At 50.5% G+C, this 23,217-nt stretch overlaps 1 protein-coding gene across 1 annotated transcript in view; it reads left to right on the top strand.

Moving 5' to 3' along the window:
- Positions 1 to 16,549: 16,549 nt before the first annotated feature.
- Positions 16,550 to 23,217, top strand: part of CACNG3 (calcium voltage-gated channel auxiliary subunit gamma 3) — a 68,156-nt gene continuing 61,488 nt past the window's right edge. The window contains exon 1 of the mRNA XM_036308219.1: positions 16,550 to 17,341. Coding sequence (XP_036164112.1) covers positions 17,131 to 17,341 — 211 coding nt within the window. The 5' untranslated portion in view covers positions 16,550 to 17,130. The remainder of the gene's footprint in view (positions 17,342 to 23,217) is intronic.

The following is a 23,217-nucleotide window of genomic DNA, read 5'->3' as shown; positions in this document are numbered from 1 at the left end:
GAATGGACATCATCCAGAACCACAGGAAGGCTGGCTGAGTGGAAGTTCTACAACTAGGAGGAAAAGAGAAAAGCATACCGAGACTCAGAGGAGGCGCAGTGCTGAAGTAAAATACTAAGGTGCGGAGTGCATGCGGAGCGGGCTGGCGGCTGAGGGCGTGGTTGTCGTTTTCAATCGGGAGGGAGTCTCAGGCTCTGAGCTCCAGTTCCGGGCGAGTCTCCAGGGACCCCGACTCATACGGGAGAAGCGGGACTGTCTGGCATTGCTCAGAACCCTAGGGCAGCTTTCTCTCCATGGGGCTTGCAGTGATTACTGGGACACTGAGAAGCAGAGCCTCTGAGGGCAAGGCTGAGAGCAGCCATAATTGCTAACCCCGCCCTGTTGATCCCATAGGGCCTGCCCTGCCCAAGCCCTGCAGGGAGACTTTTGCTGGATAGCCTCAGGCAAAGGCTAGATTAGCACCTCCCTAGAGATCCAGGAGCCAGGAAGCCCAGAGGTCAGAGTGGGACCATCCAGTTTGCAGCTCCGTGGAACCCTAAAAGACACACTCAGGGGGCAGACTCCATGAGCACCAAAGCCCCATCGAAGCAAGTCTAGCCCCAGAGGGGTGTCTCCAGCACAGAAGTTCTCCCACTGCAGACACAGCTGATTCTCACAGCCAATTGGCCTGGAGGTCAATTCCTCACAGTGATAACTACAACAATCAAGGCTTAATTACAATAAGACTGTGCACAAAGCCCACAAGGGGGTGCACCAAGAGTGTCTACCTCAGGTAATTGGGACACTTAGCACAGAAAGGCACTCTATCGACACAGCAAAGCATAAAAAATGCCAAGACAAAGAAACAGGACACAAATGACAGAATTGGAGGAAAGCAAACTGTTGGATATAGAGTTCAAAACCACACTTTTAAGGTCTTTAAAGAACTGTCTAGAAGCCGCTGATAAATTTAATAAGGCCCTCAAAAAGACTGGTGAGACCGCCGATAAATGTAGTGAGATCTTCAAGAAGACTGGTGAGACTGCTGGTAAATGTAGTGAGATCCTCAAGAAATCTAATGAGACTCTCGATGTTGTGATAAAGGACCAACTAGAAATTAAGCATACACTGACTGAAATAAAGAACATTATACAGACTCCCAACAGCAGACCAGAGGAGTGCAAGAATCAAGTCAAAGATTTGAAATACAAAGAAGCAAAAAACATCCAACTGGAAAAGCAAAATGAAAAAAGAATCCAAAAATATGAAGATAGAGTAAGGAGCCTCTGGGACAGCTTCAAGCGTACCAACATCCGAATTATAGGGGTGCCAGAAGAAGAGAGAGCAAGATATTGAAAACCTCTTTGAAGAAATAATGACAGAAAACTTCCCTTACCTGGTGAAAGAAATAGACTTACAAGTCCAGGAAGCACAGAGAACCCCAAACAAAAGGAATCCAAAGAGGACCACACCAAGACACATCATAATCAAAATGCCAAGAGCAAAAGACAAAGAGAGAATCTTAAAAGCAGCAAGAGAAAGAACCTCAGTTACCTACAAGGGAGTACCCATACGACTGTCAGCTGATTTCTCAACAGAAAATTTGCAGGCCAGGAGGGAGTGGCAAGAAATATTCAAAGTGATGAATACCAAGAACCTACAACCAAGACTACTTTATCCAGCAAAGCTATCATTCAGAACGGAAGGTCAGATAAAGAGTTCACAGATAAGAAAAAGCTAAAGGAGTTCATCACCACCAAACCAGTATTATATGAAATGCTGAAAGGCATCCTTTAAGAAGAGGAAGAGGAAGAAAAAGGTAAAGATACAAATTATGAACAACAAATACACATCTATCAACAAGTGAATCTAAGAATCAAGTGAATAAATAATCTGATGAACAGTATGAACTGGTGATTGTAATAGAATCAGGGACATAGAAAGGGAATGGACTGACTATTCTTGGGGGGGGGGAGGGGTGTGGGGTGAGGGAAGAGATTGGACAATAATCGTGCACCTATGGATGAGGACAGTGAGTGGGGAGTGAGGGCAGAGGGTGGGGTGGGAACTGGGTGGAGGGGAGTTATGGTGGGAAAAAAGAGTAACTAATGTAATAATCTGAACAATAAAGATTTAATTTAAAAAAAGAATTAATAATTCAAAAAAAAGAATAAGAGAAATCATAATGATGGTTAAGAAAAACAAATTTAAAATGCAGCCAGCATGTGTGACTTCATACTGATAAATGAGAAACCTTTGATGAGATGGATTATATTATAGGAAAACATATATAGCCAGAAAGTTGATTTCAAAAAACAATGAGAAGATGTAAGATACAAAGCCGGGGAAAGTGAAAAATTAGTCAAAGAAACGGAAGTGGCCTGGTGCCCCAGAGGTGAGCTCATGAGCTTGGAGGAGCTGGAGGGAGCTGGTGGCCCCTGTCCTTCCCTGTCCCTCTTTGCTCAACACTGGAGCCACGCAGAGGCCCTGGGCGGGAGGCAGGGGCTGGGGCTGCGGTAAAAGGAAGCGGGCCTCCCTCATCGAAGGGGCAGACGCTGCTCTCCTCCACCCAGTTGCGGGCGGAAATGTGGGCCAACACCCAATTCACAGCCACGGGAATGTTAAACCAGGTGGGAGCAACCGGTTTGCGTGATCCCTGTGGTGCTGGGAGCAGGCGGGATCAGAGAGGCGCCTCCACACCATTGGCCTTGATTGTTGTGGAAACTGATTCTCGGGAGAGGCGTTACTCAGCAGTCCTCAGGTGGGACATTTTGCTGAAAAACTTCCTCCCCACTGCACCTTCCTCCCCACTGAACTTCCCTCTCCACTTTCCTCCCCACGGCACTTCCCTCCCCACTGCACTTTCCTCCCCATGGCACTTCCCTCCCCACTGCACCTTCCTCCCCACTGCACTTCCCTCCCCACTGCACCTTCCTCCCCACTGCACTTCCCTCCCCACTGCACTTCCCTCCCCACTGCACCTTCCTCCCCACTGCACTTCCCTCCCCTCCCCCACTGCACCTTCCTCCCCACTGCATCCCTCCCACTGCACCTTCCCTCCCCACTGCACTTCCCTCCCCACTGCACTTCCCCTCCCCACTGCACCTTCCTCCCCACTGCACTTCCCCCCCACTGCACTTCCTCCCCACTGCACCTTCCCTCCCCACTGCACCTTCCTCCCCACTGCACTTCCCTCCCCACTGCACTTCCTCCCCACTGCACTTCCTCCCCACTGCACTTCCCTCCCCACTGCACCTTCCCTCCCCTTGCACTTCCCTCCCCACTGCACTTCCTCCCCACTTCCCTCCCCACTGCACCTTTCTCCCCACTGCACTTCCCTCCCCACTGCACTTCCCTCCCCACTGCACCTTCCTCCCCACTGCACTTCCCTCCCCACTGCACTTCCCTCCCCTCTGCACCTTCCTCCCCACTGCACTTCCTCCCCACTGCACTTCCCTCCCCACTGCACCTTCCTCCCCACTGCACCTTCCTCCCCACTGCACTTCCCTCCCACTGCACCTTCCTCCCACTGCACTTCCCTCCCCACTGCACCTTCCTCCCCACTGCACTTCCCTCCCCACTGCACCTTCCTCCCCACTGCACCTTCCTCCCCACTGCACTTCCCTCCCCTCTGCACCTTCCTCCCCACTGCACTTCCCTCCCCACTTCCCTCCCCACTGCACCTTTCTCCCTACTGCACCTTCCTCCCCACTGCACTTCCTCCCCACTTTCACATGTTTGAAATTTTTTTCATAATAAAAAGTTTTTTTCAGTCCAATTCAGTTGAAATCCGAATTGAACCTCGCATTCAATCCAAAGTCTTTCTCTCTCCAGCCCCAGCCTGAACACTAGTGGGGGACCCCCGGCCCGCCCCCCCCCCCAGTCCTCTGCCACTCCTGGGGAGGAGGGCTGGGGCCTGGGGGGGCTGAGAGGCAGGATCATACTGTTAGGGGCAGCGGGCCTGGCCGGGTCCCTGCCAGCAGGCTCTGCCTGCTGCTGAGTGCCGCTCTCCTGTGAGCATGGCCCGTGGACAGAGCTGGGGCCAGTATTTCCTCAGCCTCCACCTGGCACTGGAGCCAAGGCTGCCCTCCTGGTGCCCTCCCTCCTGGCCTGCAGGGCAGCACTGCTCCAGCCAGCCTCTCCTCAGGGCTCTCCAGGCCCCCCTATGCCCATGTGCCCACCTGTGCTCCAGGCCCAGCCCAGTGCCCACAGCTCTGCAGGCACCGGCTGGAGCCGCAGGTCCCCATCCCTCCAGTGCTACCAGACAGGAGAGCCCTCTTCTCACTGGCCTGGTGGGGATGAGCTGCCCCTCCCCCACCCTGGGGTGGGACAAAAGAGCCAAAGCCCTTCCTGCCCTGGCTCCTGACTTGGTAGGTCCCCTCCTCATTGAACTCCAGTCTTCACACATCCAGAGGATCCAGAAGGAAGTCACGGGGAGGGGCAGGACCTGCCTGGCCTCTCCCTGAGCCCGGGGAGTCGCCCCCAGCTCTCTGGCTCTGGCTGCCGAAATGCTCCAAGCCTATTGTTCTGGCTCTGGGAGCTTCAGCCAACATTTCAGGCCAATAGGAAAAGCCCGAAGCCACATCCTGTTTTGCTGATTTTAGGAAGGTTTCCAAAGTGGTTTCAAGCCTCTTAGTTGTTTATTGGGGTGTTTATCTCATGTCTCAATAGGACGCCTTTGGAATTTCTAACCGCCTCTTGGGTCACTTTGTTTTGCTAGTGCCCACGTCTCATGAAAAGTGACTAACCACGCAGTCGCTGGCCGTCTGTCATCCTGAAGGTGGCAGATTAAAACACATCTCATTGGGAGAGCCGGCTTCCTCGGCGTCACTGCTGTATTTGTAGCTGCGCTGCCATTTATCGAGCCCCTCATACATGCTGGGCACTGTGTTAAGCACTTATGTGGATTATACGGATTCCCCATTATTTAACAAGCAGACCCCACTGGCCAAAGAGGTAGGTCCTCTTACTGTCTCTTTATTTCATTTATGAGAAGAGAGTTGCACGGAAGCGTTGAGTCTTTTTCTCAAGGTGACACAGCAAGTGACACGATTAGGACTTGAATCCAGGGTTCACTGGCGCCAAGCCCGCCCTCTCTACCAACACGTCCGCCGGCACCAAGGACGGGGTGTGGGCTGCCCCCAAACCTGCTCTGTATTAGAGGAGGTCCAGGCTCTTCTCCCGCGGCTCCTGGCCACGATGCCCAGGACACCGTGTGGGGGTCCCCCGGGGCCTGATTCTTGGTCAGGGATGGGGACGGGCCAGTGCCCCTCCCACTTACTCGCCTACGGGGCGGGCAGCAGAGCAGCTGCCTGGTAGGCTTGGGGCAAAGACTGCAACTTCCTTGCCATCTTCTTGGTCTCTGCTGCCATTTCCATTCCCTGGAGCAGAGCCCAGGCTCGGATGTACCGCAAGCGCCACAAATAAACACACTGAGCAGGTCTCTCCCAGCTGGTCCCTCTCGGGGTGCCCCCCCCCCCCAGGAGAAAGGCGTGTCCCTCACAACCCTGGTCCCAGAGCCAGTGTCCTCGCCCAGTTAACGCAACAGCCTCCTGACTCGCCGCCCAGTCTCCCCTTGCCCCTGGAGAGCCCAGTATCACTCGGTGGCTAAAGCGACATTTCCAAAGTATAGATAGATCAAATCACGTCCCCCCCTCTTAACACTGTGTGCCGGCTTTAAACGCTAACGAAGAAATAAACAACTCCGTGCTGGCCCACTAGCCCCGCCCAGCCTGCCCAGCTCGCCTCTCTGACCTCCTGGCTACGATTTTCCCTTTTGTTGCTAAGATTCCCACACACTAGCCTCCCCCGTCCTTCAACAGCAGGGCACCTGCGCCCGCTGACCCTTCTGCTGGGGGCACTTTCCCTGGGTCCGCGTAGGGCTGACTCCACCACAGGCCTTTTGCAGCTCAGTCACCTCCTCAGAATGCCCTCTGTCTACCTACATCGGGCAGTCCTGGTGCCACCAGCACTGGTCACATCCCCTCACCGCCCGTCTGATTTTCCTCACGGCCTGCGTGGTGGGCGGTTGTACAGTCAGTGCCTGTCTCCCTCCCCTGGCTCGTAAGTTCCCCAGAGGCAGAGAATCTGGTTGCCCCCGCTGTCTCCAGGGCGCACGGAGGGCCTGGTCAGCCAGGCCGTCTGATGGATGTGTGCCGATGAGCTGACAGGCCGAAAGGCCCGCCCGCCTCGGCAGCCACACGCTTGTTGGGCACTGTGAGCGTCTGTTACTTTTACTGCCTGCCATCGAGTCACCTTTCTGGTAAGAGCACCCTCAGATTCCTGTAGAGAATCAGCCCTTTGCTCACTCTGTCCACACGGATTAAGGTGAGACTGGCCTTCCTGGTGTGTCTGGGGACAGAAAGGTAGCCCAGGCCTGAAATTCCGGGACTCATTTCCTGGCCCCCAGGATCCAGGTAGGTCTGAGCCAAATGGGTCAGTGAGAAACCAGCCCTGGGACATGGACTGCACCTGTTGGTGGTCAAATGTCCCCTTTCTCCTCAGGTCGTGGGATCAAGCCAGGAGTTGTTGGTGCCTGAGAGCCAGGCTGCTCTGGAGCGGAGCAGAGGGAGGCAGGGCGGGGAGGGGAGAGGCCCGCCGGCACCTGGGTCACATGCACTACGGGTTGCTTCTGATTAGTTGTGTTTCTGTCAGTTGTGACTAGAAGCTTCATGACCAGGTTACCTCCCTAATTTCATTTCTTTTCATCTAAATTGGGGATTATGTTCAGCTGCTAAACTTGAAAAGGGTGAAGTAAATGAAGGAGTCCATTCTTGTCATGTCATGATAATTTTAATACTATTACTACTAATAATAATAATTTTGGAGATAACCTATCCTGGCCTGAGATGGTGGCTCTGTAATACTACTAGGGACTCAGGCTTCTTCAATTTTATTTTATTCTCAGCCACCTACACATGTGCTTGTTGCCCATGGTGACAGGTGACTAATCAACCCCCAGCTCTGAGTTCCAGTCGGGACAGAGGAGAGAAGGCCAAAGCAACACAGGTGCGAGCGAAGTATGGCCACAGCCCCTAACGGAGACTTTACAGACCAGAGGAAAACCTTTTCTCCCCCATTTTTCATTATAAAATATGTGAAACATAAATTTTGCCATTTTAGCAATTTTAAGTGTATAATTTAGTGGCATTAATTATATACATGATATTATGCAACCATCAACACTGTCAATTTTTTAATATACACATTTTTAATTGATTTCAGAGAGGAAGGGAGAGAAAGAGAGGGATAGAAACACCAATGTGAGAGAGAATCATTGATTGACTGCCTCCTGTAAGCCCCCTCCCCCCCAGTAGGGATCGAGCCCTCAACCCAGGCATGTGCCCTTGACCAGAACCAAACCCGGGACCCTTCATTCCACAGGCTGACGCTCTACCCACCGAGCCAAACCAGCAAGTACACCACTGTCAATTTTTAAAACATTTCATCACACTGAACAATTCCTGAGCTATTAAGCAACAGCTCCCCACTTCCATCTCTTCTCAGCCCCTGAACACCTTGAATCTACTTTTCATCGCTATGAATTTTGCTTATTCTAGGTACTTCCTATGAGGGGAATCACACACTGTTTCTCCTTCTGTATGTAGCTTAATTCACTTAACGCAGTGTTTTCAGGGCCCATCCATGTTGTAGCATGTGTCCAAATTCCATTTCTTTTATGGCTGAGTAATGTTCTTCTGTATGTATATAACATACTAGGGGCCCAGTGCACGAATTTGTGCACTTTGAAAGGAATTGTGGGCCAGGAGGCTGTGGTGGGCACAGGGGCGGGTATCGGCCCATTGTCGGCAGCCCCCCCCAGTCCCTCCCACCGTGGCCCTGGGGCCCCTGTCTGCCAGCAGCCTTGCTCCCACCACCACAGCTCCCATGCACTGACAGGGGAGCAATTGGGAGTGGCACCAGCAGTGGGTGTGAGCCCTAATTGCCCCTCAGGAGCGGGGGGTGGGGGGGTGGGTGGAGAAGCCCTGAGGGGAGATCAGGGCGGGCAGCCTCTGCTCGCACCTGCTGATGGTGCCAAGTGATTGGGGCCAGTGCTGGGCACCAGCAGCAAGTGCAAGAGGTGGCTCTGGCACTGTCAGCAGGTAGGAGTGGGGCTGGCGCCGGCAGCAAGTGCAAGTGCCCAGGGGGACCATGGAGTGTGGGAGCAAAAAATTTTAAGTAACCACCAGAGGCTCACCCCAATGACAGCAACGGGTGCCCTGCCTTGGTCTGGCACCCCCGCTCACCTGCTCCACCATCCTGCCAAGGCCAATGCCTGCCATGTTCCATGCTCTGCTGCCTTCTGCCAATGCTCGCCACGCTCTGCTGCCTTCTGCACGCACGCCCCCTGCTGGTCAGCACACATTATAGCGACCAGTTGTTCAGTTGTTCCACCCTTCAGTCTATTTCAGGGGTGGACAACCTCTGGCACGGCACGCGAAACCCTCTCTTATAATCTTCCATTTACAATTTTTGTGAACATTTGAATGACTTAAATGTTAAATTACAAGGAACTGGCAAGACACTTGATGTTATATTTGGTTACAGAAAGGCTTCTGAAAAGAAACTGGAAGTCTTTAAGAGGGATGTGGATGGTGAGAGATTTAGATATTTCCCAAACCTCAAGAGGCACATCAAAGACCTCCCAAAAGATGACAGAACAGACTGTCAAAGCCTTCAAGCTGTTTTTAAACATCATCGAGTCAACTATTGAGCAGTTCTTTTCAAGATTTGTGAAATTCAGAGAACTGGAAGAGACAGCAAAATTCATGAGGTTCCCAGACAGCATGAAACTGGAGGAACTAAACTTACAAATGTTTTCATGGATAGACATGGCTGACTTGAAATGCAGTTGATTGAATTTCAGAGTAGCTCAATTTGGAAGCAGAAATTTATTGACCTTAGAGTTGACTTGGAAAACATTGAAAAAAAGTGATTAGAGACAGGAGTACCAGAGAGAAGTGTTGAAAACGAACTATTGAGGACTTGGAATGCCATTCCAGAAAACTTTTTCTGTTTAAAAAACTTTGCAACAGCGTTACTCTCCATGTTTTCATCCACATACGCTCATGAATCTTTGTTCTTAGTGATGAATTTTGTTAAGTCTCGTAACAGGAGTAGCCTGATAGATGAAAGTAGTAGCTCGTGCATATCTCTGAAGGTCACGAAATATAAACCTGATGTAAAATCTCTGTCATCAGTGATGCAGCAACAAAAGTCCCACTAATAATATCAAACGGAGTCATAAAGTTTTCTGTCCGACTATCAGTGTACATATATACATTAAAAAATAAATGTATTTTTCACCATCATATACTGTTTTTGTCGCTCAAATGAATTTTATTATTTCTTCAAGGTTCTTCACATACGTACACCTTAAGAGATATCAAGTAGGTGTAACATGTTCTCAAAAAATTAGGGTTGGCACGCAGAAGAATTTTGAGTCAGAGATTTTGCTGGTTTTGGCATGCACTCACAAAAAGGTTGCCCACCCCTGGTCTATTTGCATATTATATATATAGACCAGAGGTCCAAATGCACGAAATTTGTGCAAGAGTAGGCCTTCCTTCCCCCAGCTGCCAGCATCGGCTTCCCTCTGGCACCTGGGACCCAGGCTTCCTTTGCAGCCCCAGCTTCCTCAGGAAGGTCATCGGAAAGGATGTCTGGTCTAATTAGCATATTACACTTTCATTATTGCAGATGTTTAGCCATTCCTCATCTGTTGGTGGGCACTCGAGCTGCTTCCACCTTTTGGCTATTGTTCACAAAACAACTTTTAATTATACTTTATTGATCAGAAATTTGTTACAGGGTACACTTATCTTTAAGGAAGACTGAAAAAAATGTAATTTTCTTTCAACTAGACAAAATGAACTCCCAGCCATTTCATTTGTTAGAAGAAATGGAGGCTATTGGGTAAGCAGCTAGGAGTCTTTGAAACCGCCCAGGCCTTCACCAGAAATGGCTTTCCGTGCACAGAGCACATTCACCTGCCGCATAGAGACCACGTTCGGGGGCAGGGTCTGGGCAATGGGCAGTCCTCTCCAAAGGAGAACAAAAGACCACTTACCTGCCCTAGCACCCATCCTTCAATAGCAGAAAGGGCACAGATCACCAGAGGTCCTCCTGAAAACAGAGGCTGAGGCACCACAGCATTCACCGGTTCACAGGAGTGCCATGGCTCTGCCCAGAGAATGGGGGGAGTTTCCTGCTGGCGTGAAGCAGGCCCTTGCCTACACCCTCCCTCCCCTTTCTGTCTGCCCTCCAAAGGTTCTTCCTTGTCCATCTCTCTCCCTGAACTCATCTGAGGTGGATATGGGAAGACAAGCTTCCTACTGGGCTCAGGATCTATAAGGGGTTTCCTGATTCAGGTTTAATTGCCACAGGTTGCTGCATATCAAGCTTGGGAATTCTGTGGCAACATAGCTCTTTGAAAAAGCCAATAGGCTGCCGATATTTTCTGGAAGAGCAGTCATGGCCAAATGTCTATTCCATACATAATATTCAAGCATGGAGAGCCCACCATCCTGGCCCACATTACTCTGCAGTCATGCTAGGCTCCTTTCATTTCCTCAAACGCATCGTGCACTAGGGCTTTAACCTGCTAGTCCAACAGCTGCCCCTGCTCTTCGCTTGGCTGTTCATCGTTAAGGGTCCAGTTTCAATGGAACTCCTTCTGCGAAGACCTCTCCACGACCCTCAATGACGCTCTGCCCTGACCTGCTCTCCCCACAGAGCGCTTCACAGCCCTCCCCGTCCTCCCTCTTAGGTGGAGCTCCCTGGGGCAGGGGTTCAGATGACCTGCCTCACAGGTGTGACCCTGAGGAAGCCCACAGGGAGCATGGGAACGGCATGAGGACAGCCAGTGCAATTTCTCAGAGGAGCAGCCCTGGCATCACCGGGGCATTGGCTAGAAACACAAAATGTTAAGAGCCCCCTCCACACGGGGGTGTAGCCAGCTTCCCATGTGATCCTGCTGCCCACTGACGCTGGAGAACCAGAGGGAATGGGGACAGAGTCAAACAGGATGGGTCCCAGATAACGTCTCGCCTTGGCCTGACCCGTGGAGGACTCTAGACTAGCGCTTACGTGGCAACACAGAGTGGTCCCTGCCTCTGGCGAGAAGACAACACCCTGTAAGGGCCTCTCATTGACTGCAGGCCGGCGAGGCAGCTTCTATCAGCCAAGAGCAGCTCTCCCAAGAAGGGGCAGCTGAGGGCCGCGGGAGTGGGGAGGTCAGGGTTCGGGCTGCAATGGACCAACCCAGTAAAGGGATTTGGGTGTCTACAGGAACCAGCAGCATCCACCACAATTGTTCTTATTTGTTAACTAGAGACCCAGTGCATGAAATTCATGCAACAGTAGGCTAGACCTCCTTCCCCTGGCTGCCGGCACCGGCTTCCTTCTGGCACCCTGGACTCCGGCTTCCCTTGCAGCCCCAGCTTCATCCAGAAGGTCATCCAGAAGGATGTCTGGTCTAATTAGCATATTATGCTTTTATTATTATAGATCATCCCTGTCCTCTCCATTAGACTGAGAGTTCCAGCCAATCAAGAGCAATCAATGTCCTCCTTGCTTAGGGTTGATCTGCCAGTGCCTCCCACAGAGCGTGAGACAGTGATTATGGATGCGATTACCTGGTTACACGCGTGCCAGCGGAGGCCTCCTGTATCCCGGGCACTGCCCAGGACCTGTGAGTTAGCTGTGACAACACGAACCACTGTCCTTGGAAAAAGGTTCTTTCCTTTGCTCTAGGCTGGGGAGATGGCGATAAGCACGCAAACATATATGTGAACCTGTTTCCAAACGTGCATGTGACCGAGGATGATGTCAGGTACTGACGGACTCTGGGAGGAAAACGGCGCCGAGTGAGAGGGGGAGCGGTGCAGGCGCTGTTTTGGGGAGGGCAGTGACAGAGGGTTTCCGAGAGCCGACACTCCCGCTGAGGTCCGAATGAAGTGAGGGGTTGAACTGTGACAACCATGGCAGCAACTTCCAGGTAAATTCACAATTGTTTCCAAATAAGTGTTACTTTTTTAATAGAAGAATGCCTCCGGGAAGAGCATTCCAGACACAGGGACCGGCTGGGTGAGCCTGGCATTTCTGCGCTGGTAAAGCAGGAGGGGCTGGGAGAGATAGACAGGGCATGCTGCTGTTTCCATTTGTTTTTTAATTGACTTTAAACGCTTTTCTGGATATACATGTATGAGGTTTTTAAAAATCAAATAGGATCGAATGAGCTGTAAGGAAAAGCAGCTGTCCTTCCCACGCCAGGCCTCTCCCCAACGCTAACCACAAGTACCCATTTCTGCCTTAGTTTAGCTCACTTCACCCGAAACCTGGTTGTAGATCATTTTAGTGCATCCCTTGGTTATCTCTGTATGTTCAATAACATGCGCCAACCTTCAGCCCTCACCAGCCATAGGCGGTACCCATTGACTGTTCTCTTTGTGAGACGGGGTTGCCCCTCCCCTCCGCCCCTCCTCCCACCTCTCAGCTTCCTCGCTGCTCTGGGCGACAGGAACTGGCAAGCTCTTGGGTGATTTTCACCATCTCCTTCGCTTGCCCATGTGGGTGCCTTTCCCTCAGAGGAGTTTTTCTCTTTTAACCCGTGCCCCTGAGAAGAAGGGCACAGGCCATGGCGAGGCGACACCGACACGCAGCCCACTTCCTCTCTAGCAGTTTCCAAAGTCTCCTTCCTGGCCCTGCTGTTCTGCGGAGCCCATGGCACCATCCAAGTGGAGGTGTCATAGAACCCCCCCTAATCTGAGCAATGTCTCCCTTCCCCAGCCCCCAGGGCCTGGCACTGACACCACCTTGCACTACAGGACGCTGGCGCTGGGGACACTGGTTGGGCCAAGAGAGGGCACGTGACACAAGCGGGGCCAATCAGTGCGTCTCCCCTGGACATTTGTAATTGGGATTGAAACTGCCCTGTTTAGTCTGGGTGGGTATCTTGAAAGAGATGACGTGAAATCTCAAAACCTAGCTTACATCGGGAGTATCGAAGAGTAGGAAAGGCAAAACAATTTTCTCAACTAAAAATATAAAACCCAGTGAAGATGAAAATGGCGTTCCTCCCTGATTTCAGCTCCTTGCTGAGGCCCCCTGGTGGCTTTGTCCTAATGCTCCTTAAAACACAGCCGCATCCTTATACCAAATCCCCCGATTTCTTAAACTGGCTCCAGTGAGTTTCTGCTCTTTACAGCCAAATGGACTAACAAACTATCCCCTCCCGTAGCCTGGGCTCCGTGGGGGCAGGAGCCGTGTCCTTGCATTCTCCAACGCGCTAAGCAGAAGGCCCTGTGCACAGTAGGCACTCAAGAAGCGTTTATTGAATGGAATCAGCCTCCAGTACTCCTCCCTCAACCACTTCCGGGGGGCACTGACCCCTCTTGAGATAAGGGCGACTCTGAGAGGGTGAACCGCAGAAAGGACTGGGGTGCTCTGCCAGCTGCTCTCCTAGCTGAGTCCAGTGGGTGTGGGGTATGGGGAAGGGGAGGAGGGGGAAGGAGCCTTAGTAAGGGAATCAAATGTCAGTTTCAAGCTGTCTAAATGCCTCCCAGTCTCCTGCCTCATAAGAAGGATTAGAGAAGTCATCAGCAAACAGAGAGAGAGCCTGGCTCCATCGCTCTAAGGAAGAGCGCTTTGAATCTCTTGGGCCCTTGACTGATGATCAAAGAGCCCTCTAGTGGTGAAATAGCAGTTGTATCTAGGCTTCCGTAGAAACCGAGTCTAAGCACCCATGTATACACACACCTACGCATCAGCTGAATGAAAGGGTGAGGTCACCCCCCAGATAGTGGGGAGGCAGCATCAGGAACTAACTGGCCGTGGCCCTGCCTCCTCACGCCCACGCCACTCAGGTGTTCTAACTGCTCCACAGGCAGGTTCAGGGCTTCCCACACCCTGTGGTCAAAGGCTCAGTACAAATCTCCGTTCTTTCTACACGTGTCCCTTTCTCTCCTTCAGAAAATGTGTGCACGTCCTGACTCCACCATCTGCCTGAGCTCTGCCCCTTGTCCCCACTCCACACTATTCTGCCTGGATACCCGACCCCCTGGGCACCACGCCTCGCCTGCCTGGGGTTAAGTGACAGCTGAGGAGGTGGAGAGGGAGCTGCTGTGGGTGGACGGTGGGTCTGGTGAGTGGGGGGAGGCCTTAAGCCCAAGCCCACTGCACTTCCACGTACATGGTCCTGCTTTGAGAAAAGGCCCTTCTCATCCCGACTGAAGCAAGGAAAGAAGCAAATGGATCCTAAAATGGCTGTTTGGGTTATTATTATTAATTCATATGGTTTGTATTTCTGAGAGGGGGAAAGAAAATGTCACATATTTAATAACCCTCCCAGGAAAGACCAGTTTCACCTCATGTTACATGTGGCTTTTTAGTTGTTTATCCCCCCCCCCCCCCCGCCCCGAGGATATTTTTCCATTGATTTTTAGGGAGAGTGGAAGAGAAAGGAAAAGATAGAGAGAGACATCAATGTGAGAGACACACATTGATTGGTTGCTTCCGGCACGAGCCCTGACCACAGCCTGGGCCAGGCAGGAGCCTGCAACCAAGGTATGTGGACTTGACTGGAATCGAACCCAGGACCCTTTGGTCCAAAGGCCAATCCTCTAGCCACTGAGCAAAACTGGCCAGGGCTATAGCAAAAAAAATTTTTTGAGGGGGACCTTAAAGAAGGCCCTGTTTACCCCCCTCCATTTCCTATCATTCATTTTGGTTATGTGGAAAATTTTAAATATTTCCACTTCCTGCCCACAAATCATATGCATATGCAGAGAGGTACACAAGCCCACACTATACCTAGCCCCAGGCATGTCCACCCACACATGCAAAAAGCTATGCATTTACAGAAGTACATTTACATGGCACACAACACCTCATGCAGCACAGACATAGCTACATGTCTGTTTATTCTACAACAAACTCAGAACTCACAATTAAATTAAACACAGCACCGGTCAACATAATTGTACCATGACTATATATTCAAACCTATCGTGCACATGCAGGTATATCTAAAACCAAGAATCAAGACTTCAAGTGACCTTAGCACCAAAGACAAGTAGCAAAGTCCCCGAGAATGTGTGGCTGCCTTGAGCACTCTTCCGCACCTGCTGCTGCTGTCGTCTGTAGACCTCTCGGACAGCCAGAGGTGGCAGCAGAACAGGTGTGGCTGTGACTAACTCCCATTATATTTTTGTCAAATAACATTCCAACATTACAGTTGGTTATGGACACATCTCAGGGACTATAGAAATCACCCAAGCAGCCTCCACTCCAAACACTGGCCTCGGGGCATCCATCCCATCAGGCCACGGTGTGGATGGCGGAGGGGGGGATCAAGGCATTCTGTGGACTGTTTTTAGCTAACTCAGTGACTGCTCATGTGTATGCCAGAATGCGTGGTAAGAAAAAGCCGGTTAAATGCTGGTCTTTTGCAACACTGACTATTTCGGAGGGAGAGCCTCGCTAGCTTTCGGGTGTGCTTTTGCACTTTGCATTTGCACTTTGGACTAACTTTACCTGCCCCTGGCCTAACTTAGACAAGGATGTCAACAAAGGAACACCCAGGACCTGTGGAAGGAATCTGATGTTTTCCGTGACTTTCCCCCCTTGAATCCATCTCTGCCCTCCACCCCCGCAATGTAGGATTGTTAAAACATATGAGGTATATCCAGAGATCAATGTTAAACACCCCTTTCCCCAAACCCCTGATATGTGTGCAACAGAGTCTGTATACAATGAGCCCGTCTTTCTTTTAGGAGTGCATGCTCATATGTATATGAACAGCTCCAGGTCTGATCTGAACATGTGGTCTCCGGTGTACACCAGGGCTCCAGAGAAAGGAGGGTAGACATATTGCTTGTTTTGTGGGGAGCCACATTGAGACAGACTATACACAGATGTGTCTGTGACAACACTTTTTGCCCACCCAAGTGAGCCTTGGAACTGTCGTCCAGAGTCTCAGGTCCCTTTAAGAAGACTGGGTCTTTCCCAGTGGGTTCCAGCAGAGCCAGCAGCAAAAGGCAAACTTGCCTGGCACATTGGTGGGGGTTGGGGTGGGGGTGCGGTGGAAGGTGGGGACGCGCTGGGTGCGAGCTGTGAGAGCGCCAGGGTGCGCTGCGGGCTTCTTTCCCCTTCCCCTCTCCTTAACTCTCGCGGGAGCGGAGGGACCAGGCTGTGCTGCAGCGCAAGGAGCGGCTCTGATTGCCCCAGCTCCCCAAACTTTGAGCGGAGCGTGGGCTTGCTCAGACCCATCCTGGGAAGGGCCAGGGAAGGGCGGGGGAGGGGGGGAGGGGAAGACCCTCCTGCAGCCCCAGTTTCTAGCCCCGGCGCCAGAAGGGCGGGGGTGCAGCCGCGGGAGTGACAGGCTGGTAGCTGTCCGTTCAGCACCGCGGACCCGAAGCCCGGGCGTTCGGATGGCGGAGGCGGGGCGGCGGGCGGGAGCTGTCCGTTCAGCACCGCGGGCCTTTGCCCCCCTGAAACCGCCGGCCCCGCCCCACGACTCTCTTTCCTCCAGTTTGAGCGGGGGTGTCGGCAGCAGGCGGAGAGCTTTCCTGGGAGGCAGGGGAAGCAGTGAACACTCTTCTCAGCGACTCGCCTCCCAGCAGTGCTATTTTTTGCCATCCGCCCTCACCCCCAGCACACGCGCGCGCGCGCGCGCGCACACACACACACACACACATGCACGCACGCACGCGCGAGCGCGCGCACATACACGCGCACACACCGAGACCTCTCTGGATTTCTTTGCCTTGAGTCTCCCGGGGCTGTGAGGAGCCAGGCGCATCTCAAACCGAGCTGGCAGCTCCAGGCTCCGGAGCCATGCCTTGCACGGACTCTCATCTTTACCAACCTCCCGAGGAATGAAAGGAATCCAGGGACCCTCAGAAGGCAGCAGTGATGTGGACCAGCCCCCTGGAGCCTGCACCCTTCCCAGGGCCATAGGCGAACCAGGGAACTGGAGAGAGCTCCAGACAGGAAAGCCCAGCTTTCCCAAAGCCCCTGTGGATGCTGACAAACGAAGACCCGAATTTTTGAAAGAGCCTGTCTTAGGTTACCCAGCTGCAGAGTGATTTTTTTCCTCCGGCATTGAACTTCCCCTTCCACCCCCAGCCATACAGAATACCATGAAGAATTATGAGGATGGGTGACAGAGGTATCCAGATGTTGATCACCACTGTGGGAGCCTTTGCAGCGTTTAGTTTAATGACCATTGCAGTGGGCACGGACTACTGGTTATATTCCAGAGGTGTGTGCAGGACTAAATCTACAAGTGATAATGAAACCAGCAGGAAGAATGAAGAAGTAATGACACACTCAGGGCTGTGGAGGACCTGCTGCCTGGAAGGTATTTGCAAATTCCTCTCAATAATAATCCCGTTTCTGATATTTGAATATTCCTCTGGGGGCTTGGGGGAGGCAGAAGCAGTGAGTGGGGGCGGGGGGAGGAAAAGCGGTTCCGATGATTGCGGAGAAGGTGCGGCTGTCCAGACCGTTCCCAGCAAGACTAATGCCATGTTGTGTGGGATGAAGGGTTTGGAGCTGACTGATTGTTTTTGGTATAAGCTTCATGAGATGAGATTGTGTAGTCCCCTAGGCAGCTTCTGCGATTAAGAAAAGTCTTCAAATACAAAATCCCTAGTCATTTTGTGAACTGCTTTGATCTCTGGCTTGAGATGGGGTCTTTGGCTCGGCTTGAATTGTGTTTCAGTGGGGGTGGGGGTGGGGGAGAGGGAGAGCGACTCCCTGACCTAGCCTGATGCACTCTAAGCTATTTCCTTATTTTTCAACACAGTCTTACCAGTTCCTTATGAGTTTGGTCTAACTAGATATTTTCATGAACTTCCATTGCCAACCAGTTCCAGACTAACATACGTGAACCCTCCCACACACACACATGCACGCGCACGCGTACACACACACACACACACACACACACACTTTAAGAAAATGTCCTTATAAATACACATTTTATTATTTGGGGATCAAAACAAAAGTGAAATCTTGGTATTTGGTATACACCTTTCTTCTTTCCTAAATCTTCCCCAAATTGAACAGATATATTTTCATGATATTTGCAAAAGATTGATTCTTTAAGAATGGAAGCTTGTCACTTCTAATTTTAAAAATTGAGAATCAGCTTAATTACAATGAAGAGGACAGATCGATTTTAGAATGTCAAGCTCTTCGGTAGCCTGTCTCACTATTAAACTTGCTTTCACTCCACTGGAGTCACTCTGAGCATCACTGGGCAATGGCCGGATGTCAGTGGGAGAGAGCAGAAAGATAGAGAACAAAATCGAAGCTTTTGGAGCCTAGGTGCCTGAGGGAAGGCCCTGGATTAAAGGGTTAAAAGGGAGTTTTCTTGGGCTTCTAGGGAACCTGCGAAGCTTGTCACAGTGATGGGTAAGAGAATCTTGATTCCCTATATGCTCCCTTCCCCTGCTCATCATTGGTTGTCCAGCCTGCATTCTCACTGGCTGACACTTGCCAGGGCTTCTTAAAGACTTGCATCTATGTCAGCCGCTTAGGAAGTCATGCTATGACATCACTTGCTAGTGTAATATTGCTTCATTCCCTGGCCTTCTTCCCGTGTCCTGACACTCTGATCAACTGCTCTCCTGCCTGTAAGAGTTACTGCAACAGAGTCTGTTTCCAATGCACATTTGCAACTGGTGGGAAGTCCAGGTGGGAGAGGAATACTTTAAATGCAAGAAGGATTCTGTGTGTGAAGTCAGAATACCTGGGCAAGGCTGCAAATTATCTGTATGACCTTGGTTAAGACATTTGCCACTGTCAACCCTCAGTTTATTAATTTGGGAAATTATTAATTTGGAATAGGTGGTATTAAATTATCACTATCCAAAGCTCATATTGTATCCAGTGTACTGATGGAAATTCTAGAATAATTCTTTCCTAAACATTGTCAAGAAGCTAACATTTGTGGTTGTTTGTGGTTGGATTTGGTGAAGTCATTTACTTAAGGAAAATTCCGTAATTTGCTTTCTTATATGGACAATAAGGAATTGAGTTACCATTTGTAAAGCTGTGATTTTGTGGATATTTTGATGCCTACATGGTTCCAGGGGTGGCATAAAAAATCGGAGATTCCTACTGATGTCTGCACATGTAGACCATGTTTCAATTATTTCCAACTCTTCTGCCTCTAGGAACTAAACCTTGGAATGCACAATTAAACACCAATTTCCCCTTCAGGGCCTAGGATTCCCGAACCTTTAGCATTTCTCAGCTGATGGATTCTCTTTTCTCCAGCAGCATTTCCTACACCCACAGTTGGCACAAGGAATCAGAGCCCCACCCAGGCATTCTGTGAGAAGTGAGAATTTGAATCAAGTGGGATTTGGTGAAGCTAAGACATGCTCTTGGTCAGGTGAATTCTCTTGAGAATATTGGTTGCAGCCTCCATAAAATTTGGTCCAGCTACATTTTTGTTTATATTTTTGAAGTATCAAACACTGTAAGATACAGAAACTTCAATGAATCACAATAAAATTTTAGCTGTGTGTACATCCATATAGCCAACACCTAGATGGGCCTGGATGAAACGGAAGCCAAGATTTGCCTTCATGTACTGACTACCTCACGTGTTGGCATTTGCAGGGGCCTCTGGCTTCTGCGTGGCACATGCCGCAGACAGAGCCCTGCCTGATGACATGAAGGTGCACAGCCCTCCCCCGCTTGGTACCTCCTGCCTTCCAGAGCCTCAACATCCTCATTTTTTCTGGTCCTTTAAGTGTCAAAGGATAACTAGGGCATGGGGGCCTTGTAGCTCATCTTTTTATATATCGCAAATTAGAGGAGTCAGTTTGTCCATACTTTTTCCCCATGAGAGAATATGGCCATTTTGTCCAAAAGAAGAGAAAGCTCAGCAGGAATATGACAGCTGTCTGCACTGTCTGAAGAGCTCTCATACGGAAAAGAGATGTGAAGCCTTCTGCGTGGCCTCCAGGGGGTAGAAGTGGGAGCTTGAGGTAAACAGGTTTGGCCTCAATCTAAAAATGTGTCCCCTGCAGAACGGGGAGCTTTCAGAGGCGATGAGCTGCCCACCACCGAAGTATTCAAGTGTCAGAAAGATATTCAAGTGCATCCGTTGCTCTCAGACCTGGGAGGCCATCAGAATCACATAAGGAGCTTAAAAAGAATAGATCCTCAGGCCCCACAACTAGGTTCTCTGCTTCCATAGGTTGGCAGTGGGCCGAGGGAGTCTGAATTTCCTAAAAATCCTCCAAACAGTTATCAAGTCAAAGCCAACTGAGTGATTACAATGGGCCTGGGATGGCTGCTGAAGCCAGAGAGGCGATGTGCCCAGTGTTCATTTCTATCACTCACCACAGTGTTATGTTAGCATTTACCAGGTGTTAGGATTGTTCTAAGAATTTTGAAAAATGAACTTTCATCTCCAAAGGAGCTCAACACTATAGGTATTATTATTACCCTGATTTTACAGATGAGGAAACTGAGGCTGGAGAAGTTATGTAACTTTCCCAAGGTCACACACCTCAACTCAGCAGTTGCTTACTGCACCTGAGCCCGGTTGCTTCTCGGGGCATGGGCTGGAGAGCATTCCCTCAGGCTCTGGGGGACAGGCTGCGACTGGCACAGACATTTGGCTTGTGAGGGCGCCCCGACCCGTGGGCCTTGCCATTCAGATGCTCCGGTTCCCAGAACACTCAGCATGCCTGTGCAGTGTCTGCGGGCACGGGAGCCACCAGACAGGCGCAAGCTCAGAGGCAGCAAAGGACATGCTTTGAATGAAAAAACAAGCGACCTATGTAGAGACACCCACACTGAGAAACCGAAACGAACGCCTGACTCATTATCTGGAAAGCAGGCAAGGCTCTCACAGAGGAGAGCCCAACCTGCTGCGGGCTTCCAACAGCCGTGTGTGAATTTGAATGAGAACCTGTTTGACATGTGACGCTCTCATTAGGGAAATCGTGGAGCCCTAGGCACAATCAAAGCAGTGCATTGAGGCAGTGGAAAGACCACTGCACAGGCCTAGGGGCGAGGAGCCCTGGCAGCTCACCCCATTTCTGTCACTAAATGTTATGTCAATTGTGTGTGTCCTTTCCTTGTTTGGGCCTCGCTTTACCCAAATCTACAATGGGAGCTTCAGATAAGATTAAGGCGTACCAAACCCAGATTTCCGTGTGGACTGGGCAGGCAGTGTAAAGTGTGAAAAAGGGCCTTTCACAGTCCCCTTACTTCAATTCTATGGGGGAGGGCGGGAGTAGCAGTGCATTGAAGAAGATGTATGGTAACGGAAACTTTGTCTCAGTGTGGGGGCAATAGAGAGTGGTGGGGACTGTGGCAAATTGGGGACAAGCCCCATCTCAGGGGCGATTGCTCCTTAGCTTCAGTTGATTTTTACCCTGGGGAAATGTGTTCCAATTCGGCCCAGTAATTCAAATTTTAAAATGCCAGGTAAAAACTCTCTTGATTGTTAAAAAGTGGGCAACTAAGTCAACTTCTTAAAAACACGGTGCCAGCAAAGTCACACTCACCCTGCAGCTGAATTTGCCCCCTGGGCTGCCAGTGCTGAGACCTGGAAATGATCTAAAAGGTCCTTTTAATTCAAATTTCTTATAGTTTTACATTTGATTACTGAATTGCTCTTCATTAGCCGAGGATCACTTTTTTGATTCATTAAAAAAAAAAAAAATCCTACTAAGAAAAGAAAGCCCATTTAGGATTTTAGGACAGGGAAATTAAAAATATGAAAAAGAGTTTCAATAAACTGCTATTTCTGCTGTAGATGGGCCTGAATGACATCAAACATCTGGCTGAAAAACCGGGGGGAAAAAATTAGTCAGTCATTAGAAGTTTCCCCATATTTCCAAATCTCCAGATGGCTGACTTTTTCAGCCAGATGGGGTTCTAGCGTTACTGATGTGCTCAGAAGCCTCAGGGAAGCTGCAAAGATGTGGCTGGGCCAGGGTGAGCGAGGGACAGAGCGCTGCCTGAGTATTTCCCGTGTGCTCACCCACTGCTGGGTGCTTCCACAGGCATCAAGGCACACTGCTCCTGTCTCCGCGCTGCCCCTGGGAGACTGTAAACTGGGAAGGACAGAGATTCTTGCCTGTTGGTGGTGCTGCTATAGCCTGCAGCGGTTCTCAACCTGTGGGTCGAGACCCCTTTGGGGTCTAAAGACCTTTTCACAGGGGTCGAGGAAAAGACATATATAATTATATATTGTTTTTGTGATTAATCACTATGCTTTAATTATGTTCAATTTGTAACAATGAAATTGGGGGTCACCTCAACATGAGGAACTGTATTAAAGGGTCGCGGCATTAGGAAGGTTGAGAACCACTGCCTTAGAGCTTAAAAACAGCATCGAGGAGTCATTTCTGTGCCTCCAGGCCCAGATCTAATGCGGTACCTTCCCTTGGCCACGGGTACAGAATACTTCGGTGCTCTCTTCCCTACCCCTGACTCTGCTCTTGTCCCTGCACTGTTCATCCTTGTCCCTAAAGCCCAAGAGGCAGAGAGAAGAGAGAAGTGAACTGGAGTCTTGAGGGAGGATGGGAAAGAGTGGCCAGGACTGTGCCGGGGGTGGGTCAGGATTGGCATGGTGGCAAGAGTAGGAGGGTGTGAGCTTGACTAACATTCAGCCAGAACATGTTAGTATAGCCACACAAGTTATTAAAATGTTGAACTATTTCCCTACTTGTTGGTAAACAGCTCCTGGCCCACATCCCCGTCCCCCCCCCCCCACCCCACCCCCAGCCCTCGCCCTCAAAACCCCACCATAGTCCTTCCTGGATCCTCCCAGGCATCTGTAAGATCCATCACATAAAGGGTTAGACCTGAGCCAGCAGGGCCATCATGACCCTGCTCCAGCCCTATGGAAGCATCCGTTCTGATTGGCAGGCCTTGTGTCCTACCGGTGTTTAAATATTTTGAATCTTACTCCTAGATGTGTCATCATTGGTGGAAAAGAACTGCTTCTCTTCTTTCTACCTGAAACCTGGCCCCCTACCTTCTGATTCTAGGGCTCAACACATCTTAGGAAATAGACGCTTGAAGATACTTCTGATCACCATTTGAAATTTTGTTAGAATAAAGGCAAGTGATTTGCATTCCATTGTCGGGTGACCAGTGCGGGTTACCAACATGCATTGGGAAACAATAAAACAAGAAATTGGGCAAAAAGATGGTTTGCCCTTTGAATGTTCTCGTAGAGCAGCGTCCAACAAGCTT

This window comes from Myotis myotis, unplaced genomic scaffold (assembly GCF_014108235.1).
Source record: "Myotis myotis isolate mMyoMyo1 unplaced genomic scaffold, mMyoMyo1.p scaffold_m19_p_5, whole genome shotgun sequence".
Taxonomy (NCBI): Eukaryota; Metazoa; Chordata; class Mammalia; order Chiroptera; family Vespertilionidae; genus Myotis; species Myotis myotis.
The sequence above is the reverse complement of the archived record's forward strand: the minus strand, read 5'-3'. Positions and strand labels throughout refer to the sequence as shown.